This window comes from Nilaparvata lugens, chromosome 4, assembly GCF_014356525.2.
Source record: "Nilaparvata lugens isolate BPH chromosome 4, ASM1435652v1, whole genome shotgun sequence".
Lineage (NCBI taxonomy): Eukaryota > Metazoa > Arthropoda > Insecta > Hemiptera > Delphacidae > Nilaparvata > Nilaparvata lugens.
Window position 1 is genome coordinate 73,340,344 of NC_052507.1, and position 22,252 is coordinate 73,362,595.

General features: G+C 37.0%; 1 protein-coding gene across 1 annotated transcript in view; it reads right to left on the minus strand.

Moving 5' to 3' along the window:
* The window catches only part of LOC111049174 (ATP-dependent RNA helicase dbp2), a 43,920-nt gene extending 22,961 nt beyond the window's left edge, over window positions 1-20,959 (minus strand). Inside the window, exons 1-5 of the mRNA XM_039426415.1 lie at window positions 20,824-20,959; window positions 11,330-11,847; window positions 8,051-8,284; window positions 5,462-5,571; window positions 2,192-2,442 (exon numbers count right to left, since the gene is read on the minus strand). Of these exons, the coding sequence (XP_039282349.1) occupies window positions 2,192-2,442; window positions 5,462-5,571; window positions 8,051-8,284; window positions 11,330-11,833 (1,099 nt within the window). The 5' untranslated portion in view covers window positions 11,834-11,847; window positions 20,824-20,959. The remainder of the gene's footprint in view (window positions 1-2,191; window positions 2,443-5,461; window positions 5,572-8,050; window positions 8,285-11,329; window positions 11,848-20,823) is intronic.
* Window positions 20,960-22,252: the final 1,293 nt, after the last annotated feature.

Sequence of the window (22,252 nt, forward strand, 5' to 3'; positions counted from 1 at the left end):
CTACGTTAACGTTAAAGTTAATGATAAAGTTAGGCACGTCTAGTCTTTGTATTGAGTAATTATGATTAACTTGAATTATAACTCTATTCGAATAATTATAACTTGGGATGAATAATTAAATCAAGGATTATCCCAAATCTCCATTCCTCACAGGCTAAGCCTTGGGATGTCTTTCGTTTTCTTTCGTTTCCTCTACTCTGTAATAATTATTATTGATTATTGATCAGAGGCACTGTAAAAGTTGGACCACTGGGAAAGAAAATGCAGGAGACAAGGATGAGGTGGTTTGGGCATGTACAGCGACGGGAGGAGGATTATGTTGGATGAAGAGTGCAGGATTTGGTTTTGGATGGTGTAAGAGGACGAGGTGGGGAGACAGAATAGCGGCTGACTCGCGGGAGATTGGTTGGAGGAGAGAGGAAGCATTGGATAGGGCTTTGTGGAGAGGCAGACTAAGAGGAAGGAATGCCGACCCCATTTAAATGGGAGGCACAGCCAAAGAAGAAGAAGATTGAGTCAGGGCCAGCGGCTATTGATTATTGATTACTCATTATGCTTCATATTTCGTACTTTATTTACATTTATTTGTTGTTGTCACACAGATTAAATCTGATTCATGGAAGTGTTTTTCTTCAAGTATTGGAAATCAAGTTCGATTTGTTTCTCTGCCGAATTTTGCAGTACAAATGAGGTTATGTTCCCAGTATCTGTATGATTGATTAGATTCGTCTTAAGTCGGCTCCAGACATGCGGCATTCGTCAAACACCGAGCAGCTACACGCCGAATCACGAGTAGTGTGGATGGATGTTTGGTATTCGGCAAGCAGTGAACATTCGTGCTTGTTGTTTCAGCCGGCTCCAGACATGCGACATTCGGCGAACACCAAGCATACTCGCCGAATCACGAGTAGTGTGGATGGATGTTTGGTATTCGGCAAGCAGCGAACATTCGTGCTCGTTGTTTTCCCGGTCAGTATGGGTCTTTTGCACATCAAAGTGGACGAATGTTCGGCTAAAGGCAAACTTTCCCTCATCCACAAGCCAGCTCCAGATATGCGGCATTCAGCGAACACCGATTAGCTACTCGCCCAATCACGCGTAGTGTGGATGGATGTTTGCCTATTCGGCAAGCAGCGAACATTCGTGCTCGTTGTTTCCCGATCCGTGTAGGTCTTTAGCACACATCAAAGTTAACGAATGTTCGGCAAAAGGCGAACTTTCCATCATCCACACATTCGGCTTGGTGCTTGTATCATTTTGTTGTTTGTTTTTGGATTTGGATCTACATTGAGGTTATGTTAATTTGTAGATAAAATGTTTATTTTATTACAGTCTGTACATGATCGTTAAGTTATTAATATCAATCACTTTTAATATTATAAAGAAAGAAGCTCATTTTCAAATCAAATTCAAATCTTGATGAAAACTAGATAATAACCAATCCCGTCCAGGTTACTGAATTACAACCTGAATTCTTTAAGGGCCGGTTTCCGAGCTCGGGATTTAGCCAAGTTTTAGACTTTAAACAGCTGGAGTCAGAAAATTGGCTTTTCAAAACGGGGCGTAGTCGCAGTTTTTATTTTCTCATTTCTATAATTGGAAACGTTCTCCCTTGACGAAATTAAACATTCCTAAATAATTCGAAATAGCTGAAACTTTACACTATTTGCTCTTAATTTTATTTTGTGTTGCTGGTGGAAATCGATTACAGTATATTTTTGTAATCAGAATATATTCGATTTTCATTATGATTCAAAATCCACAAATAATAACAGCTCTGTGTTTGTTAATGAGTGTGGATGTCTAATGCCAATTTTTAGTTTTTCGAAATTTAATTCAAACGTGACTATGACAATGACTACGACTACGCCCCGTTTTGAAAGCTAATTTTCTGACTCCAGCTGTTCAAAGTCTAGAACTTAGCTAAATCCCGAGCTCGGAAACCGGCCCTCAATGTTTTTAAAATTTCTACAAATATTTTTAATCAATTGAAGTTAAAATTCTAGGGCTTTTCATGTCCTATACAGTTATTGACCGGGGTACATAGTGTAAGATTGGTTTATTTATAAAAGCAGTATAAGCAAGAAGAGCTTCATGAACATCGACATCCATGTTGACGGTAGATGACATTCAGTTGGCGAATATTTTCTCTGGTTTTATTCATATGGGCTATTGAGTAGATTGAGTGTACCTGTTCCAGTCTGCGCAATGCCAATGAGATCGTAGCCGCGCAAGAGAATGGGCCAGGCCTGGCACTGGATGGGCGATGGCTTCTCAAAGCCCTGGTTGCGGATCTGCTCGAGGATGCCCGGGTAGTTGTGGAAGGCCTCCTCGAATGTCGTCACCGGCTTCGGGATGTCGTCAATCGGTACGTTTGTCACCGGCTCGTCCTCTTTCCATCCCACTTTCGCCCACGAAACTGTGATGTGGTTGTTCTCTTTCCTGAAAATAATTTTACAAAATCAACTCCACGAAAACCGACACTATCATTTACAAAATCGATTTGAAAAATAAAACTATTTGCTGCAAGGAATCAACTTACAGTAGGCGTCCCGTAGCTCTGCCTCCGTGATTTTGAAACGGCATATAGGCAAGGTATGGTTCGCGGGGGTAATATTCACGGCTTTGCAAAAACATCAGGTTCAGAGACCCTAGATAGAAAGGAAGCTCGCTAGACACAGAGATTCTTCATGAATGAGAGAGAGTTGCAACGTATCACCAACAATGGAAAGAGCATGTTAGCTGATAGGCTTCCATTGAAAATTTTGATATATATATGCTTATGGCGTGAGGGAAGAAAACGAACATAAATAATATCATTTACACTGTATGAAGTGCTGTCATAATAATAATAAAAATCAAACAATATTATGAGAATGTCATTGCCAGTCAAATGGCTCTGTCAAAATGTAAAACATAGAAAAAATAGTTATTGGGTTCAAGTACCCTACACAGAAAATCAAACTCCATATTTCAAATGTCAACCTCCAGGTCACTCAGCCACTCTATAGCTTCTGTGGTGAGAGTGAGGAGGCCCACAGCCCCTGTTCGAAATCTGTACATTGGACACTCATTTGTTATATGTTGACGAGTTTGAACTTGATCGCAATCACAATTCTCAGAATCAGCAATATCCCATCTATACATGGATGCTTTTGCCCTGCTGCAACCGGTCCTAATCCTATTGAGCCTGACCCATAATTTTCTACGGAGAGAAAAACCTATTGGAGAGGCTGTCACATTTACTGTGCCTCCAATCTCATTCTGTTCACACAGCTCTTTCCATGTGTCCAAGATTTGTTGGTTGCTCATCCTACAACTTAACCATGGAGGTCTTCGTGATCTCAGTCTTATTTCTGGTTCATCACTCAGAAATTGATGTATGGGAAGGGATAGGTTGCTCTCTATTTGTTCCCACAGTCGGCTGTTTGATTTGATACGGCACAGGTCTGGTGGCTCTATATTGATTGATTGATTGAGTACTTTATTTATGTAGATTACAATATATACTGACTTATACACTTACATACAATACAGCTTAATATACAGCAAAATTATAGATGAATTTACATAATATAGACTAAGAAAATAATTATTGAACTGCATATGATATGAAAAAGCAATTTGTAATATAATAACTATAGATAATAATTATATTGTTATGCATCTACATAAATTGGCGGAGCTTTGGACATATCAATGTCCATTCTTCGGAAAGAATATTAAAAATATCCTCCCCACTAACTCTCTACCAAAACGTAGACCCATAATTTTCTATATGAGAGAGTATCGGCAGCCAGTGTGAAAATTTTGAAGTAAGTCGGTAGGCAAAGGTACATCACCCAGACTTTCAACAGTGTTGTGCTAAAAGGACGTAACTCCAAAAAGCTCCTTGTGTATCTTCTAGGATGCAACACGTTGCTTTTGAGAAGATACAGAAGAGCATCTGTTGCTTATGGAAAGATACATTTTCAAAAATGTTAAATTTTGAGCTCAACTCACACTTACACGACTCAGGTGGAGAAGAGAGTCGACTCTAGTCGAGAGCATGGTGTTTCCAAATGGTGACACTCAGACCAGTCGACTCTAGTCTCCGCGCGACGTCACCATTTGAAAACACATGCTCTCGACTAAGTCGAGTCTCTTCTCGACCTGAGTCGCGTAAGTGTGGGTTGAGGCTTATAGTCTAGATAAGCATACCCTCCGGCGATAAGCACAGCTACAAGACCCGGACTAAACATGATATGGATTTCAATTGGATAGTAAGAGAGATATCTTTCTTGAGGCTGTGCAAAGGCTAAAGATAAACTTTCTACTCGTGATATTTCTCCAAGTTTTTCGATTTGTATAATATCATCAAGCAATCAAAATGAAAAAGTTTTCTAAGGAAAACATTTTTTCTCTGATCATTACTTTTTGAGATATGAGCGCCTAAAGTTAAAATTTTTGGGACAGAACATTTCAAATTCGGTAAGAGATAAATCCATGAGATTTAGAGGTTAGATTCTTCATGGTATTGTTTATCTAGTAAGACAAAAAGTTTCTGAAAATATTAATTTTTAAGATAGATATTCAACTTTTTATAACTTTTAGTTGAGTTATTTTTGGTAAATTGAATAACTTTTCCAAAAATTGATATTTTCAGAAAATTTTTGTTTTACTAGATCAACAATACCATGAAGAATCCATCCTCTAAATCTCATGGATTTATATCGTACCGAATTTGAAATGTTGTCCCAAAAATTTAAACTTTAGGCGCTCATATCGCCTAAAAGTAATGATCAGAAAAAAATCTTTTCCTGTGAAAACTTTTTCATTTTGATAGCTTGATGATATACAAACTTTGAAAAATATCACGAGTAAAAAGTTTATTTTTAGCCTTTGCACAGCTTTAATAGATCCACGCTATAATGGCAGTAATTGATTTACATTGGTGTTGCTATCTTTGTCTATCATTCGACAGAGCAAACAGCGCTATCTTTTACTAGCTCCGCAACGTTGCCGGATCGTTTTTTAACAATGTAGAAATATTAAATAATTAACAAAATATTTCACCTCATTGATTAAAATTCATTGACTAATATATTTTCTTGATGAATAAATACAATTTATTATTTTCAACTAGAATAAACAGTTACATCGGTATCAGCTATCCTCCATAGAAGGCAGTGTCATGGCGGAGGATCGGCAACGCTGTTCTCCTATCTTTCTCCACTGCCATTATAACGTGGACCTCACTTTAGCTATAGCTTACAATAGACTAAGGGTAAGATCATATTATGCATTTTTGCAGGCGCCAACCCAATCAAAGAGCTTCCTGCTCTGCCGACTTTGAAAACACCTGGAAAACGCCTAATATGGTCTTATCCTGAAAATATGTTGTTTTGGCTTTGGAACAGCTAAAAGTGAAAATTTGTTTGATAAATGAACACTTATTCCGTATATAAGAATAAGAAATTACCTTATAACTGCCACTTGCTCCTTTGTCAGAGCAGTAACTTTTGGGTGCTCTTTATAAAAATCCTTCTTTAACGGGGGTAAATTTGCAAATTTTTTCTTCTGTGCCTCTTCCTGTGATCAAAAACAAATACAAACTTTGATTAATGTTAAAAACTATTGGAAAATTAATTGAACGTTAGAGAAAGAAAAAGAGAAAAACACAAACTTTGATTAATACAGCATTAACCATTAGAAAATTTATTGAACTTGGAAGAAAGGGGTCCGAGTTTTCCTGTTTCTCATTTACTACTGTATTAATTAATGAATAGAAAAAAATAGGAACAACAGGTATGACTTCAATTATTCATGAACGTACTTTTATGCATCTAACACTTTTAATTGCTGGAAACAATTATGTTCCACTTTCAAAAAATGACCAAGGCCCGGTTTCACAAACGCCTGTTAACATTTAATGCCGATTAAATGCCACGAAGACCTATCAGGGAAGCCTTCTTTTCAAAAAAATCATCTCTGGTTCTCATGGAATTCAATCATGTTTAAAATTTAACAAGCTTTTGTGCAACCGAACCCAAGTAATTTATTGAAGTGAAGCATGATTGTTTTCAAAAATTAAAAAAAAATTATGCAAATAATTATAATTGTTACATTTCTATTTAATTTTACGGTTATTCTTAAATAAATTCAATGCAAAAATCACTCAGGTTTCACGAGAGAAAGTAATAGTGCTGCATGATTTTCAATAATTATTAATGAGAAATTAATTATAACTGCTACATTTTAATTTAATTTTATGGTCATTCTTAAACCAATTCAATGCAAAAATCACTCAGGTTTTACGAGAGAAAATAATAGTCCTGCATGATTTTCAACTTTCAGCTGTTACTAGTCCAATGTGACTAGTCCTCATTCTTGTACATGGAGATAAAATCTTTGGAAGTATTTCGGAAACTACCCTACATTTCAAGATGGTAGAATAATTCCGAAATTTCCATTGTGATTTATACAATATAAAATTAAGGGTGGATCTTGAGCATAGGAAACTGATATTTTATTACTGAATACTTCATCAGTTTTACAGAGCACTTCAATCGAAATAATATTTCAAAACTTTGTAGGTTCATTGATAGTCAGTAGCATCACAATACTCTGGTTACTAAATTTAGGAATGAGACATTAGTAGTTGAATGTGATTCAACATACTAATACTGTAGTTAATTCTAGGTATAATGAATTACATGACATGAAATGAATCATGAACAGTGAACAAAATAAATAACAAATTGAGAAAACAGTAGTTGGCAGTTTCAACTACTCTTCTTTAGAACAATATTGTTTGAACCAAAGTTGGTTAAAATTTAGTACCTACTTCGTACAGATTAATAATTTTCTCACATCGAAAATAATGAAGGTCGGAATATGGAAGAATATGTTTTGAATTCATAATTTGAAACTGTGTATGAGAGTATAGAGCTCTCGAATTCACCTAATAAAGAATATTTCTAATAAAGTATTTTAATAGGGTCACTTGAATGTTAAATTATTATGAAAGTTAGTAAAATTACTAGAACCATTTCTAAATGGTTTATAACAAAACTAGTTTCTAGCACTTATGCCTTTTTCAAGTGCCAAGTTTCATTTTGACACTTTAAAATGGCATGACTACTCGAAACTATAGTGAGGTCCACGTTATAATGGCAGTGATGGAAGATAGCAGAACGTTGCCGATCCTCAATCTTGTCAATGCCTTCAATAGATGGTAGCTGATACAGGTTTATTGATGTAATATTAATACTGTTCATTCTCATTTGAAATAGGTAATTATATTTTATTAAGCAAGAAATTATATTTGTCAATAATTTCATAATTGATTTTAATGATTAAGATGAAATATTTTGTTAATTATGAATTCTACATTCTTAAAAGACGATCTGGCAACAGAGCAAAGCGAGAAAGAGATAGCGTGTTAAAATAATTAATTATATTTTATTAAGCAAGAAATTATATTTTTCAATAATTTCATAATTGATTTTAATGATTAAGATGAAATATTTTGTTAATTATGAATTCTTCATTGTTAAAAGATGATTTGGCAACAGAGCAAAGCGAGAGAGATATAGCATTATCTGCTTTGTTGAATGATAGACAAGGATAGCAATACCATTGCTAATCAAACACTGCCATTATAACGTGGACCTCAATATAGTTGGGGTTAAAGAGTGTACAAGTAATTTTCTATAATAATTGAAGAATATTTCATATTATACCTAACAAATTTCAAATTTTCAAATTTCAAATTCAAATGGATTTTATTGCATGAATTTAATACACAGTTGAATATATTTCACAATAATAATTAGTTCAATTTTGAATGAATTAACATGTACACTTATATTATGTTGTAGTCAATCAAGATTGATCATAATACATATTGTGCACTGTATACAATCATAATAATCCTTATGAAACCAAAATGTGAAAAGAGAAAAAAAATTATAATATGCATCTCATCCATGAAGGCTTATGCCTGTGTGTGGAGAGAACAATTCAATAAATGTAGAATTTCGTTATAAGGAATTGGAAATCTACTCACATAGTCTTGGTTTATCTTATCCCAATCAATTATTGGTGAAGGTTCGTCACTATTTTGATAGCTATTGGACGAAGATCCATACGGGTTGGAGTAATTGTTGGAAGAAGATCCATAAGAGCTGCTGTTACTCTGTGAGCTGGTGATCTCCTCGATCATTTCTTTGGCACGCGCAACCGCCTCTGCGCTTCCTCTCAATGTGACATCTGCTGTGGGGCCAGAGTCATTCGAGTTAACCTAAATAAAGCACACAATTTGAATGAATTAATCCATATATAAATAATAATACAGACTTCGATATTCGGATTTTTCAGCCCAAGGCCGATTACAGATCTCGACCGACCGTCAGTGCGTACGTCAGTCGCGCTTGTCTTTTCCATAGATATTCCATGTATCCGTACAGAGCAGGACTGACGGCACTCATGCGCATAGTCAGGACCATGCGTTTTATACAGCGTACGAAGACCATCAGTCGAGCTCGTGCGCATCCGTTCCATCGGTCGACTGACGCACTATTGAAGCAAATAGAAGCTTTCAGAGCTGTACTGATCAGTAGCCCGATCGCAACATAGACAATCAGCTGATATTGAATTGAATAGCATAATGAATAAATTCAATTATAATAGTGTCATATTTGAATTCAGAGTTTTTCTATACATTTATAAATTTTTATTGGATAAATCATATATTATTATATAAATTTATTTGATCCATAGCTTAAAGTGACTGCAAGTATTCCCAATGGTGATACAAGCTCGAAATAACTCATCAAAATTTCTGATGGACATTCTGAGGTAGTTTTATCTTCAAAAATGTATCTTCATCCCCAAGCAAACTAGAATCCCTTTGGTACTAAATTCCCTTTGAAATGCTCTTTGGGCGACCATCGGGTGAACTTGATATCTACTTCTTTTGCGCCTCCGTTTAAGTTACTAGGATAATAAGCTGCAATTAAACAACTTGTAAACGCGTCCATTTAGTGAGTCAGATCAGTTGATTCGTCAGGAGAGCTCTGAATGTGTAAAGCTGATGTATGGATGCGTATGGTCAGGATGGTACATACGCACTGACGGTCGGTCGAGCTCTGTAACCGGCCTAAGGAGAATGACGAGGTGGCATAAGTAGGTTCGATCTACGGGCCAGATGGAATTGATATCAGTAAAAAGTTCAGGATAGGTTAAAATGCACTGCAAGCCATCGATATTTAATAAGAGCCATTGATCTACTCTATCTTTTTCCAATTAAAAAGAATGAGTAGCAGTCAGATTTTTTCCAATAAATGAATTAATCACTCACTGTGACAACGAGATCTTTCGGCAGGTCCGCCATCTTCCTGGTTGTCATGGCAGACCTGCCGAAAGATCTCGTTGTTACAGTGAGTGATTAATTCATTTATTGGAAAAAATCTGACAACTAGTCGTTCTTTTTAATTGCTAATAAAAGTGATTTAAGGTTGTGCATTCAATAATTTTTTTTCGAAAAAATTTGTTTTTCTTTTTCTAATCTATTGGACAGGTTCTTAGGACATAATCTATGCAATTGAAACATTTTTATCAGCTTCTGTTAGCTAACAATAGGGCTTCAAAAGTCATTTTTTTGAGGCAGATGGTACACATTCCCTGCAAAAACTACTGGTCAGAAAAAATTGAGAAAAATATGTAAGTCTCCTTTTCAATATAGTAAAAATTACGTCAACTTTGTTTTTGAAAATCTGAAAAAAATTATGCATTTTAAACTCCTTTTTCACATTCAATGTTCGTTCACATTAAAATTCATAGCAACTTGTAGCGCTGTTCTTGATGAATGGAGTTGATGCTTAAACTTCTTTTATAGACACAATAATAGCCGCTGGTATGTGTACCTTTAAAGCACGGTTTTACGCCTGCTATGCTCGGGAAACAAGTGAATAGTACAGCTGGAGCGATCTAGCGGAATTAGTTTGTCCCTAGAGCTAAGCACTCGACGTTAATAATAAGCAGTTCGTGATGGAAAACAACATTGAAGAATTCTACTCTATCTTTCAATGCCGCAAGATGCAGCTCACAGCTGATTCTGGAATTCTAGAATCTACTTTTCAATTTTCCAACTCTTTAGGACCTATATGTACGCATCAAACTAAATAGTGAGGTATAAAATATAGTATTACCGTATTTGTGAAAGATGATAAGCCCCTTAAGAGGTTTGAACTAGTGTTTACAATGGTGAATCTAGGAAGCAAATAATTGAAATAGCTACAAGCTTCTTGCATTCTTTCATCGGAAAGATCAAGTCAGCTACTTTTGACTAGAGGCTGACAGTTAGTATGTTCGACGATAAATTTTGTTTGCTTTCATTGATCAACTTCAAATTTCATCTTCAATATATTTCAAATCTTTCCATCATCAATCAATATTAATTAATAATTTATTTATCAATACAATAATAATAATAAAATTATGCAGAAAGCAGCAGTTCTTGGTACAACTAATATTGTACGCAAGTTTCTAAGCCTCTGATCTGGAAAAGAGTAGATGAGTCTCTGCTTTGAATTGCATCTATTTAGTCTTGAGATCAGAATTGATCCCCGGCTACTTGGTTATGAAGACAAAAAATATTTTTCAATAATAATAATAATAATAATAATAATAATAATAATAATAATAATAATAATAATAATAATAATATAATAATAATAATAGCCTAATGATAATAATATCGAGTGACCTGGCTGGCTCAGGTCTACTGTCAAGAGTTTTCAGGTCGCAACTGATCAATTTCAGGGCCTTTCACATGACCTAACGACTGCTTTTAGGCAGCCGGGACCGGTAATTAACCTGTCCATCCGAAACAAATATCAATACAATTATTATAATGCTCTATAATAATAATATGAAGCTAAAAGAGGAAAACTAAGCTTTTATCAATATCATCAATGTTCATGAATTTCCCGTCGTTAGCTAAAAATGTAAAAGCATAGAGGAAAATAGCATAAGTGGATATCCCAAGGTATAGGGCGTTTATGTTGCAGCTTTTACTGTTATCTCAAGCCGATAGTTCAAGTAGTTCTTTCTCGTGAAGCTGTGTGACGCTGCTAGTTTCTCATATGCCATTCATACACTCTCATCCCAACAAAACAGTACAAATTGACAATAATCGACAGTAATCGGCTTGAGATAACAGTAAAAGTTGCGACATAAACGCCCTATACCATGGGATATCTACTTATGCGATTTTTTCTCTATGGTAATAGTCAGACTACTGACAATTTTTTATTTGTAAAACTTATAAATTAAAAAAATTTACCTTAATACTGGCTCCACTATCAGCTTCCAAGTCCCTTATACGAGAACCACCCTTGCCAATAATCTTTCCCACACAGTTTGATGGCACCTGCAGCACTGTTGCATCCCCTTCCGAGCCAAATCCACCCCCACCACCCCCCTGTCCTCTATCGCCGCCAAATCCACCCCCTCTTCCACCTCCCGACTCCCCTCCTCTCCAAGGTCTGTCACTGTCTCCTCCTCTTCCACCCCCTCTACCTCTACCTCCTCTATCACCGAATCCCCCTCTTCCACCCCCTCCCCTATCACCGAAACCCCCTCTACCTCCGCCACCGCCCCTATCACTGAACCCTCCTCTCCCACCCCTACCGCGATCACCGCCCCTACCTCCGCCTCGGCTGAATGTACGCTCGCCAAAGTTGCGTGATTTCTGTTCGCCGTAATTGTTGTCGTCTGACCTATTGAAGGAGGATTGCTGGACAGGCGTGCGTTCCTCCGGCTCCGAATTCCACCCGTCATCCGACATGATCAGCTGTCAATCTACAACAAAAATTAAATTCGACTGAAACCAATAGGCTAAAGTTTACAACATAATATTCAATCAGCAACGAATCTACAAGACAAGCAAAGATTTAATGCGACTGAAACGAATCAAGTTTTAATATTCAATCAGCTATCGATTTCTAAGATAAACACAAATGTCACTGAAACGAATCAAATTTACAATATTCAATCAGCTACCGATTTCTAAAGGTGCGTACAGATTTACGCGCCGCGAACATGAGCAATTCACTTTTAATCAGCTGATGCCAAGGTTTTTATATCTATATCTTATACCGTTTCTGTAAAAATACAGAAATAGTCAGCTGATTAAAAGTGAATTGCTCATATATTCGCGGCGCCTATATCTGTACGCACCTTAAGATAAACACAAATGCCATTGAAAAGAATAGAGTCTACAATATTATAATATTTGATCAGCTGCCAACCAACAACAAAATAAAAAATCTGGTGTGGTACACTCACACAACTTTCCTTGCTCATTGAACTGAAAGCCTCATTCTTAAACGAGAATAATTTAGGGGAATAACATAATGACGATTAGCGGCAACATATTTGAAACTACGATCAGACTACTGTATATGTGTATACTGTATAATTGTTTTCAGAGTACTTTTTCATTTGTGTAAATTGTTAAATTCAATGATGTTTTAAAAGTCGTCAAAACAGCTGTTCTACAGATGAAATATCTCGACTTGTGTTCTTTTTATACACTCCTCTACCTACCTACCTCATGCACGAGAAGGAGGTTACAAAGTCCATTTCTCAAGGATGGGGTGGACCCCCATTAGTTTCCCAGGAAAAAGACTCATGCCAGCTGATAGAGCTGATAAATAACTATACAGGGTATTAATTTGGAAAAATTCGGTCGTTATTTTTGAGAAAATCGTGAAAAACATTGTTTTTTAGTAATTATCCGCCATTTTTCTCAAGAATTTTACGGAGCTCCTGTAATTTTCCCAGAAATAAGACTCGTGTCAGTTGATAGGGCTTGTAAAGGCACAATTCTCTAAAATGATCATGTTATATTTCACAGGTGGCTATATATGTCATCTTATGAATTTCGGGGATGCGATATTTTGATTTTCCACATACTCACTCGCTCACTAACTTTTTTACTATCCACAGCTGTCTCAGCCAAGGATGAATTATCCTTTTAATGTCGTTCAGCGAGTTTTCCCCAAGGATGAGACCTAGTGCAATCGAATATTTATATCATAAACCTACTATGTTCCAATTTCGTGTAAATCGTTAGAGCCGTTTTCGAGAACCGTTAAACATAAATAACCAGATATAAAAATATATAAAGAAATTGCTCGCTTAATATAATAGGATAATCCCCTAAGATGACAGAACCGTATGAGAAGTCATCAAGAGTGGTATACTGATGATCTTGCCAGGCTGAAGGGACTCATGCTTGCTTTGAAGGTTAGGTGTGTTGGTGGCAGTGCTGGTGACATGGATAGATATCGTCGTGCAAAGTCTATCTATAAGAAACATATTGAGCAGGCTAGGAAGCTGGCAACGGCTGCAAGGATTGAGAATGCAACAAATCGCTGTAAGACAGCATGGGATATGATAAACTCACATCGGCCCTTGTCAAGAAGACAGCTTGATTTTGCAAGTCCTGATGATTCATCTTTTTTTTTATCGAGTCGGTAAACAGCATTGTGCGAGATCTGCCTACAGCTGATGGTGATCCAGTTGAGCTGCTGGCTGTACGAGTTCCACCAGTGCATGCTCGTCTGTCTTTCTTCCACCTGCCCTGATTAAGATTGTCCGGTCTTTCAAGCCATCTCGGAGCCCTGACGTGTATGGAATGTCCGTTTTCATGCTACGGGAGGTGGTGGATGCTATTGCAGAACCTCTTACTACAGTAGCTTGAGATCCGCCATCTTTCCTGACTTTCTGAAGACCTCAAGGACCGTTCCTGTCTACAAGAAGGGTGATCACCAGAGCTTGAACAGCTTCAGGTCGATATCAAATAGCGACTGCATTGAGGACATATGGTACCACACAAAATGTGTAGGCATTAGCGACCTAAAATATGACTTGATGAAGGCGGGACGATGCACCGAGCAACCATGGCTATGTGAGAGTTGTAGTAATCTCATAAACAACGAGGCTATGCAGATCTCAACAATGCTGAATAGAAGCAACGAATCGACAAACGAAGAATCTAATTCTTGTACACGCTGTAAACTCACAGCTAGAACAAATCAAACTAGGCTAAGTCAATCTAATCAATTGGACGGAGTAATAAAGATTTTATTAGCTGACATAAAGGAACTTAACGATGAAATTCGACTACTTAGATCCGATAGGGACAGAATTTCAGATTCACTTGCTAGGAAGGCAGACGTGGTTTATAAACTGGAAAATATCATATTTGAATTCACCCAGGGCATCTATCCCGAGCCAACATGCCCCATCAGGAAGAAAGCTGAAGAGGACACAATTCGCCTGTTAAATGACGCTGAATCCCTGAGAGAATTACTGGAGAGAATAACCGGAACAACACAGATTTACATTGCTCACCCGTCCACACAAGTTATACCGGAAAAAATCCCTGCCCATCAGCTAATACGAAAGGTGTTTTGACAAAAAATAAAATACAGACAAACAAAGGACAAACCGACCCCAAAACATACACCAAACATGATACACCTGATGCAAAAACAGGAGAGAGGCTACCATTAACACAGCCTGACGATAACTCACAGCTGTCTGAGAAGCAGAAGAGTGATGCACCACTGATAATAGAGACTCTTTGCTGAAACATGCAACTAGTATTATACAGAAAATAGTGAACAGGACATAAATATAGAGATCATCCCAGGTGGAAAAATCCAGGATGTCAGCAGGGTTCTAAAAAACAAATCCAATTTGCCAACTAAGGTAGTATTAAACATAGGCTCAAATAACTTACTTGGGTCAAAAACCCCAAATCACGTGATGAGACCTCTATGGCTCACCATAGAAGCAACAACAAGCGTTTTCCACACATAAAATGGTATGTATCATCCATCCCACTGCGTGAGGACATAAATGAGAGATTTATACAGGAAACCAACAAGGCACTGAAATTTATGTGCTGGCAGCTGAACGCTACTTATATAGACAACACTCAGCACCTCACTAAAAATCACCTAAATTGGGATGGAGTTCACCTTAACATAGAAGGATCTACGATTCTGGCCAAAAGATTGATGGGCGCACTTGATGCTGGAGAGGTGGAGGAGGGCGGCACACGGCACCCAAACTACGAGACAGCCTCACCCCCTCATCCAAACTAGACAAACAGAAAACTACAACACATCCAGGTCAACACATCACAGCCGGCACTACGGATCAGGAGCAAACAAATCAGGACATACAACAGAATAGACACAAAAAACAGATACATTGAAAATCTATCATCTTAATATTCAGAGAGGCCTACAAAATAAGATTGACAGACTATTGATGGAAATAAGTCTTCACACTCCGGACATTCTCATACTCTCGGAACACGGCCTACAACTAGATGAGCTATTGAGCACACATATTCCTGGCTACACACTCGTTACCAAATTCTGTCGAACTGTATATATGTGGGGAGGTATAGCACTGTACAAAAAAGACACCTTAACCACAAGAATAAAAGAGATCGTGTTCGATGGACTTCAGAAGCCAACAGAGAGGATCTTTGAGACGATAGCAGCCGAAGTCCAACTCAAGAAACAGAATCTGATATTAGTAGGTCCTATAGATCACCTGATCCTAGAACAGAGGTGGAATACTTGAATAGGTTGGAATGTGTACTGCAAAAATACTCAGGAAAGAAATGCCACATAGTACTACTAGGAGATACAAATATAGACATACTGAAAACAGATAAACAAACCTATAAAGATTTAAACAACTTGCTAAAACAGCACGGCTGCTACATATATGACATACCGGTTACTAGAAAAACCCAGACAACAGCCACAAGTATAGATGGGTGCTACCTTAATATACCTATTAAAAAAGTAAAAGCAATAGCATACCCAAATTTAATTTCAGATCATCACTCATACTATGTGACATAAAATATAAAGTCGAACATCAAACAGCCACTTATAAGTATGCCAGAAATTATTCAAAAGCAAATTTATACAAACTAAAACAGCAACTAGGCCTTGTAAATTGGAAACCAGTAACTACGACTCATTCAGTGGAAGACAAATACAAAAAATTTCAAAGAATAATGCGATACATTGAAAATCTATCATCTTAATATTCAGAGAGGCCTACAAAATAAGATTGACAGACTATTGATGGAAATAAGTTTTCACACTCCGGACATTCTCATACTCTCGAACACGGCCTACAACTAGATGAGCTATTGAGCACACATATTCCTGGCTACACACTCGTTACCACACCCGTTACTCGGAAGATCATTTATGTATATAAGAAAGAGCAGCGGTCCCAGGATTGACCCTTGTGGTACTCCTCTTTTGACTGATCGTGCTGTTGATTTGAAAGTGATTATTTGATTTTGTCTTTGGAAATCCAGCTCTACATATTGTTTTCTATGTTGGAGGTAGTCTTCAATCCACTTGAGTGCTCTGCCTTGAATTCTCATTTTTATTAGTTTTGTTTTGAGTATGTTCCAATCGAGTACATCAAAAGCCTTCCGGAGATCGACAAACAGTCCTGATGCATATTTTTTATCCTCCCATATCTTACACACCTCATCACAGAGTTTGGAAATCGAAACATAGATGAAACTATGCCAAGAGAATCCAAGAAGATTAACATAGCCTACCAAAAAACAAAATTTTTTGGGATGAAGAAACCACAAAACTAAAAGATGCTACAATGCAAGCATATGATAAGTATATGCTCACAGGCCGTATGGAAGACAAGGAACAACATTTGACAATGAAAAAAGCTTATGACCTGGATGTAAAAAACAAAAAGCAACTCGAATTGAAAATGAAATACAACAGGCAGAAAATAAAACCAAAGTCTTGTGGAGAACGATAAATGAGGAAAGAAAAAAATCCAAAAATGTCAGAAATGAGAACCTCTACCTAACTGTGCGAGATCAAAAATTACAGATCCCTATCAAATTTGCAACATCTTGAACGCTGGCTTCATGCTGTCAATAAAAGAACTGAATGGACATAATAATACTCCCAATAATCTGGAATTGACAGAGAATGCTCAAATATTCGACCACTTTGATGCAGTTACTCACACAGAATTAACCAGATTCTTATGAGACTAAACAAACAACTCTTCAGGTCATGACGAAATTACAGGGAAAATTCTAAGGTACTGTGAGGACGAAATTAGAACCCACTGTGTGCACATAGTATACTCATCATTTGAACAAGCAGTATTTCCACATAGCTTAAAAATAGCCAAGATCTACCCCAAATTCAAAACAGGTGACCATATCGATCCAAAAAAACTACACACCCATAGCAAACCTTCCCATTGTATCCAAGATTATAGAGCGGGCAGCATACAATCAATTGATTCATATCTGGAGACGAACGGGCTGTTGTCTACGAGCCAGCATGGATTCCGAAAAAATCATAGTACAGCCACAGCGATTTCCAAACTCTGTGATGAGGTGTGTAAGATATGGGAGGATAAAAATATGCATCAGGACTGTTTGTCGATCTCCGGAAGGCTTTTGATGTACTCGATTGGAACATACTCAAAACAAAACTAATAAAATGAGAATTCAAGGCAGAGCACTCAAGTGGATTGAATACTACCTCCAACATAGAAAACAATATGTAGAGCTGGATTTCCAAAGACAAAATCAAATAATCACTTTCAATCAACAGCACGATCAGTCAAAAGAGGAGTACCACAAGGTCAATCCTGGGACCGCTGCTCTTTCTTATATACATAAATGATCTTCCGGATGAATTACAAGAAAACAAAAAGTGTATCCTATTTGCAGACGACACAACTATACTACTTCCAACAACAGAAAGGAAAATCGAAACAATATAGTTGAATCAACTCTTACTGAAGCTACCTCGATCTGCGATAGAATGAAACTGGCCATAAATAATGAAAAAACAGTACCATGAACTTCACCCCAACAAACCAAACCCAGGATGAACCACAAAACAGTAATATAAAAACAGTGGAAGCACAAAGTTCCTTGGTGTAATTATCGACAACCATCTGACCTGGAGGCAACACACGGACTATTTGTGTAAAAAACTCTCCTCTGCTACATATGTCATCCGCGACAGAAATATTGCTGATGAGAGGACAGCACTAATCGCTATCACTCATTATTTATGTCACACTGAGATATGGCATCGTCGCATGGGGATCATCAGCACAGGGATATCTCGAGAGAATATTAAGGATACAAAAAAGGGCAGTGCGAATCCTACTAGAGAAAACTACATAGAACACTGTAACCCACTCTTCAAGCAGACAGGTATCCTCACAGTGATCTCAATATACATCCTGGAATCCATCATCCTAGTGTAACCAAAGTCCGGCTTTAAGACGAGATAAGCATAGTTATAGAACACGCAACGTGGATGACATAAGCCTCCCCAGCATCGACTTAAGAAGTATAGTAGATCTCCGGCCTATTCGGGGGCATACCTGTTAACCTGCTTCCTGGCAACATAAAATCCCTAGTGAATGACAACACCTTCATTTGTGTAAATTGTTAAATTCAATGATGTTTTAAAAGTCGTCAAAACAGCTGTTCTACAGATGAAATATCTCGACTTGTGTTCTTTTTATACACTCCTTTACCTACCTACCTCATGCACGAGAAGGAGGTTACAAAGTCCATTTCTCAAGGATGGGGTGGACCCCCATTAGTTTCCCAGGAAAAAGACTCATGCCAGCTGATAGAGCTGATAAATAACTATACAGGGTATTAATTTGGAAAAATTCGGTCGTTATTTTTGAGAAAATCGTGAAAAACATTGTTTTTTAGTAATTATCCGCCATTTTTCTCAAGAATTTTACGGAGCTCCTGTAATTTTCCCAGAAATAAGACTCGTGTCAGTTGATAGGGCTTCTAAAGGCACAATTCTCTAAAATGATCATGTTTATATTTCACAGGTGGCTATATATGTCATCTTATGAATTTCGGGGATGCGATATTTTGATTTTCCACATACTCACTCACTTTTTTACTATCCACAGCTGTCTCAGCCAAGGATGAATTATCCTTTTAATGTCGTTCAGCGAGTTTTCCCCAAGGATGAGACCTAGTGCAATCGAATTTTTATATCATAAACCTACTATGTTCCAAATTTCGTGTAAATCGTTAGAGCCGTTTTCGAGAACCGTTAAACATAAATAACCAGATATAAAAATATATAAAGAAATTGCTCGCTTAATATAATAGGATAATCCCCTAAGATGACAGAACCGTATGAGAAGTCATCAAGAGATACTGATGATCTTGCCAGGCTGAAGGGACTCATGCTTGCTTTGAAGGTTAGATGTGTTGGTGGCAGTGCTGGTGACATGGATAGATATCGTCGTGCAAAGTCTATCTATAAGAAACATATTGAGCAGGCTAGGAAGCTGGCAACGGCTGCAAGGATTGAGAATGCAACATATCGCTGTAAGACAGCATGGGATATGATAAACTCACATCGGCCCTTGTCAAGAAGACAGCTTGATTTTGCAAGTCCTAATGATTCATCTTTTTTTTTATCGAGTCGGTAAACAGCATTGTGCGAGATCTGCCTACAGTTGATGGTGATCCAGTTGAGCTGCTGGCTGTACGAGTTCCACCAGTGCATGCTCGTCTGTCTTTCTTCCACCTGCCCTGATTAAGATTGTCCGGTCTTTCAAGCCATCTCGGAGCCCTGACGTGTATGGAATGTCCGTTTTCATGCTACGGGAGGTGGTGGATGCTATTGCAGAACCTCTTACTACAGTAGCTTGAGATACGCCATCTTTCCTGACTTTCTGAAGACCTCAAGGACCGTTCCTGTCTACAAGAAGGGTGATCACCAGAGCTTGAACAGCTTCAGGTCGATATCAATGACTCCAATCTTTGGAAAAGTGGGTGAAGCAGTCATCAAGCCTCAACTTGAAAATTTCTTTGAGATAAATAACCTATTCTTAAGTATGCAGTTCGGTTTTTGCAGTGGGAGGTCAACTGTTGATGCAGTAAATCGAGTGGCTGAGCGAATTGGTCAGTGTTCAAGGATGCTGAGTCCCTGGCACTGACCTTGTGTGATTTGAGCAGAGCTCTTGACTATGTTGACCACCATATACTTATCAAAAAGCTTACCCTGGTTATTATGGGGTTGTGGACTCTGCTCTAAACATCTTGCAGACATATTTTATTATAAATATAGTACAATTATTGATTTGATTATGTATCAAAAATGTTGATACATCTATATTCCCCTAAGTGTGTCCCCTAAGACCGCTCTGTGTGTACACAGCATTAAATCATGCAGAATGCACAAGATCAAGACCTATAGAATAGATTAACAGTTTTCAAAATAATTAAATGTTTACAAAGAGTCAAAAGAATCACAAGGATATCATGAGTTAATAAAAAAACGAAATTATTAATTATTCTGCAAAAGATTAGAAGAATAAAAACTAATTTTCAAAAAGTCAAGTTAATGTTAAATTGAATTTTCAATAAGTTAATGATGGTGCTTGCCGGTGATCTTGTAGCAACAAGAATTTATTTCAAAAAGTAAGCTAAAAATCGCATAACTCATTTCTATTTATATTTAGTGTAAAGTGATTTTCAATAACACTAAAATTAATGTAACTTCCATAAAAACTAAGTACAATAAAAGCTAGGCTATTCATAAATAAAATCATAATTGCCTTGTTTGAAATCAGCGTGGATCAAAAAATGTTTGTGCAACGTAGCCTAATATCCAGAAATCAGAAAATTCGTTACATACAGATAACTTTTTTATTAATAATAAAAAATGTTTTACTTACAAAATCTTTGTTTTTGTTGAAAAGAAAGATACAACTTTCAATCAGTCAATGGTATGATGAACAGTAATTTTCAACTTTCATAAATTCGTACTAAATTTCGTATCTAACCTCAAACCTTTGTAATTGTACCAGTACCAGTACCGACAGGCGATCAAATACGTTGATGCAGGACTTGGCGAGGCAGTGTGCGTCCGTCAGTATGCGTTCCACACATGCCTCGGTTAATTTGATTGAGGGTGTCACTTATAACACGACAAAAGTTAATATAATGTACATCTAATTATCATATAAAATGAATATAATTATTATATTTATATAACATAATATACATAGTGCCGGTTGCAAAAAAGCACGTTAAATTTTAATCATGATTAATTCCATGAGAACCAATCAGAGAATCCGTCTTATCAAAAAGGCCTTTTCTGACTGGGTCTCGTGTAATTAAGCACGTTTAAAATTTAGTCGGCTTTTGTGCAACCGGGCCATAATGTGTTGAACATTCCAATCACTGCAGTCCATAGGGTAGCCTACAGTAGTTTTCCACAAATCGTTCAGTGAGAAGTCAGTGGTATTTGAGTTTTATAAGTATATAAATAATAACATTGATATTATCAGTTTTGTCCAAATACTCATTTTCAACTAGAGCCATTGATAATAACTCAACCATTCGTAAATAATTATGAGAAAATGCATAAATTGGAATGACATAATTTGAATTATGGTCAATCCGAGATGGCTAGCGCGGGAAAAGAGTGGCGTCAGAGTGTACCAAAGACCTTAAAGAGATATCTTCTGCATCTTCAAGGAGGAGCTTCTCTTTGTCTCAGAAACAGAGTAATGGCCAGCAACAGTCACAGTTATTAAAAAGTATTCTTTGAGTACCTATAGTGAGGTCCACGTTATAATGGTAGTGTACGATTTGCAATAGTGTTGCTATCCTTGTCTAGTTCAACAAATGTAAAAGAGTTAGGGGTTAGTTTTTATTTAGGTTATATTTAATAATGTTTTATTAGGATAGGTTAGGTTTTTGCTTTAAAATTGCAATATGCTAGAAGGGGCTAGGGTCTAGGTGGAGTTATGTTTTTTGATGTTTCAAAGCACAGAATTACAAGGAGTTTTATAGGATTATTATAGGAGTTTTCTCTGTTTCAAAGGGGAAAGGATAGGTTAGGCGGTTAGGATTTTGCTTTGAATCACATGTTTGTGAACATGTTCATGAAATGAACCACATGTTTGTGAACATGTTCATAAAATGAACCACATGTTTGTGAACATGTTCATGGAATGAACCACATGTTTATGTTTTGTTCTAAAGATGACGAATAAATCTAAAGTATTAAATGTGAAAGGTTTAGAGGTTAGGTTATATTTGATAATGTGCTATTAGGATAGGTTAGGTTTTTGCTTTGAAATTGCAATATGCTAGAAG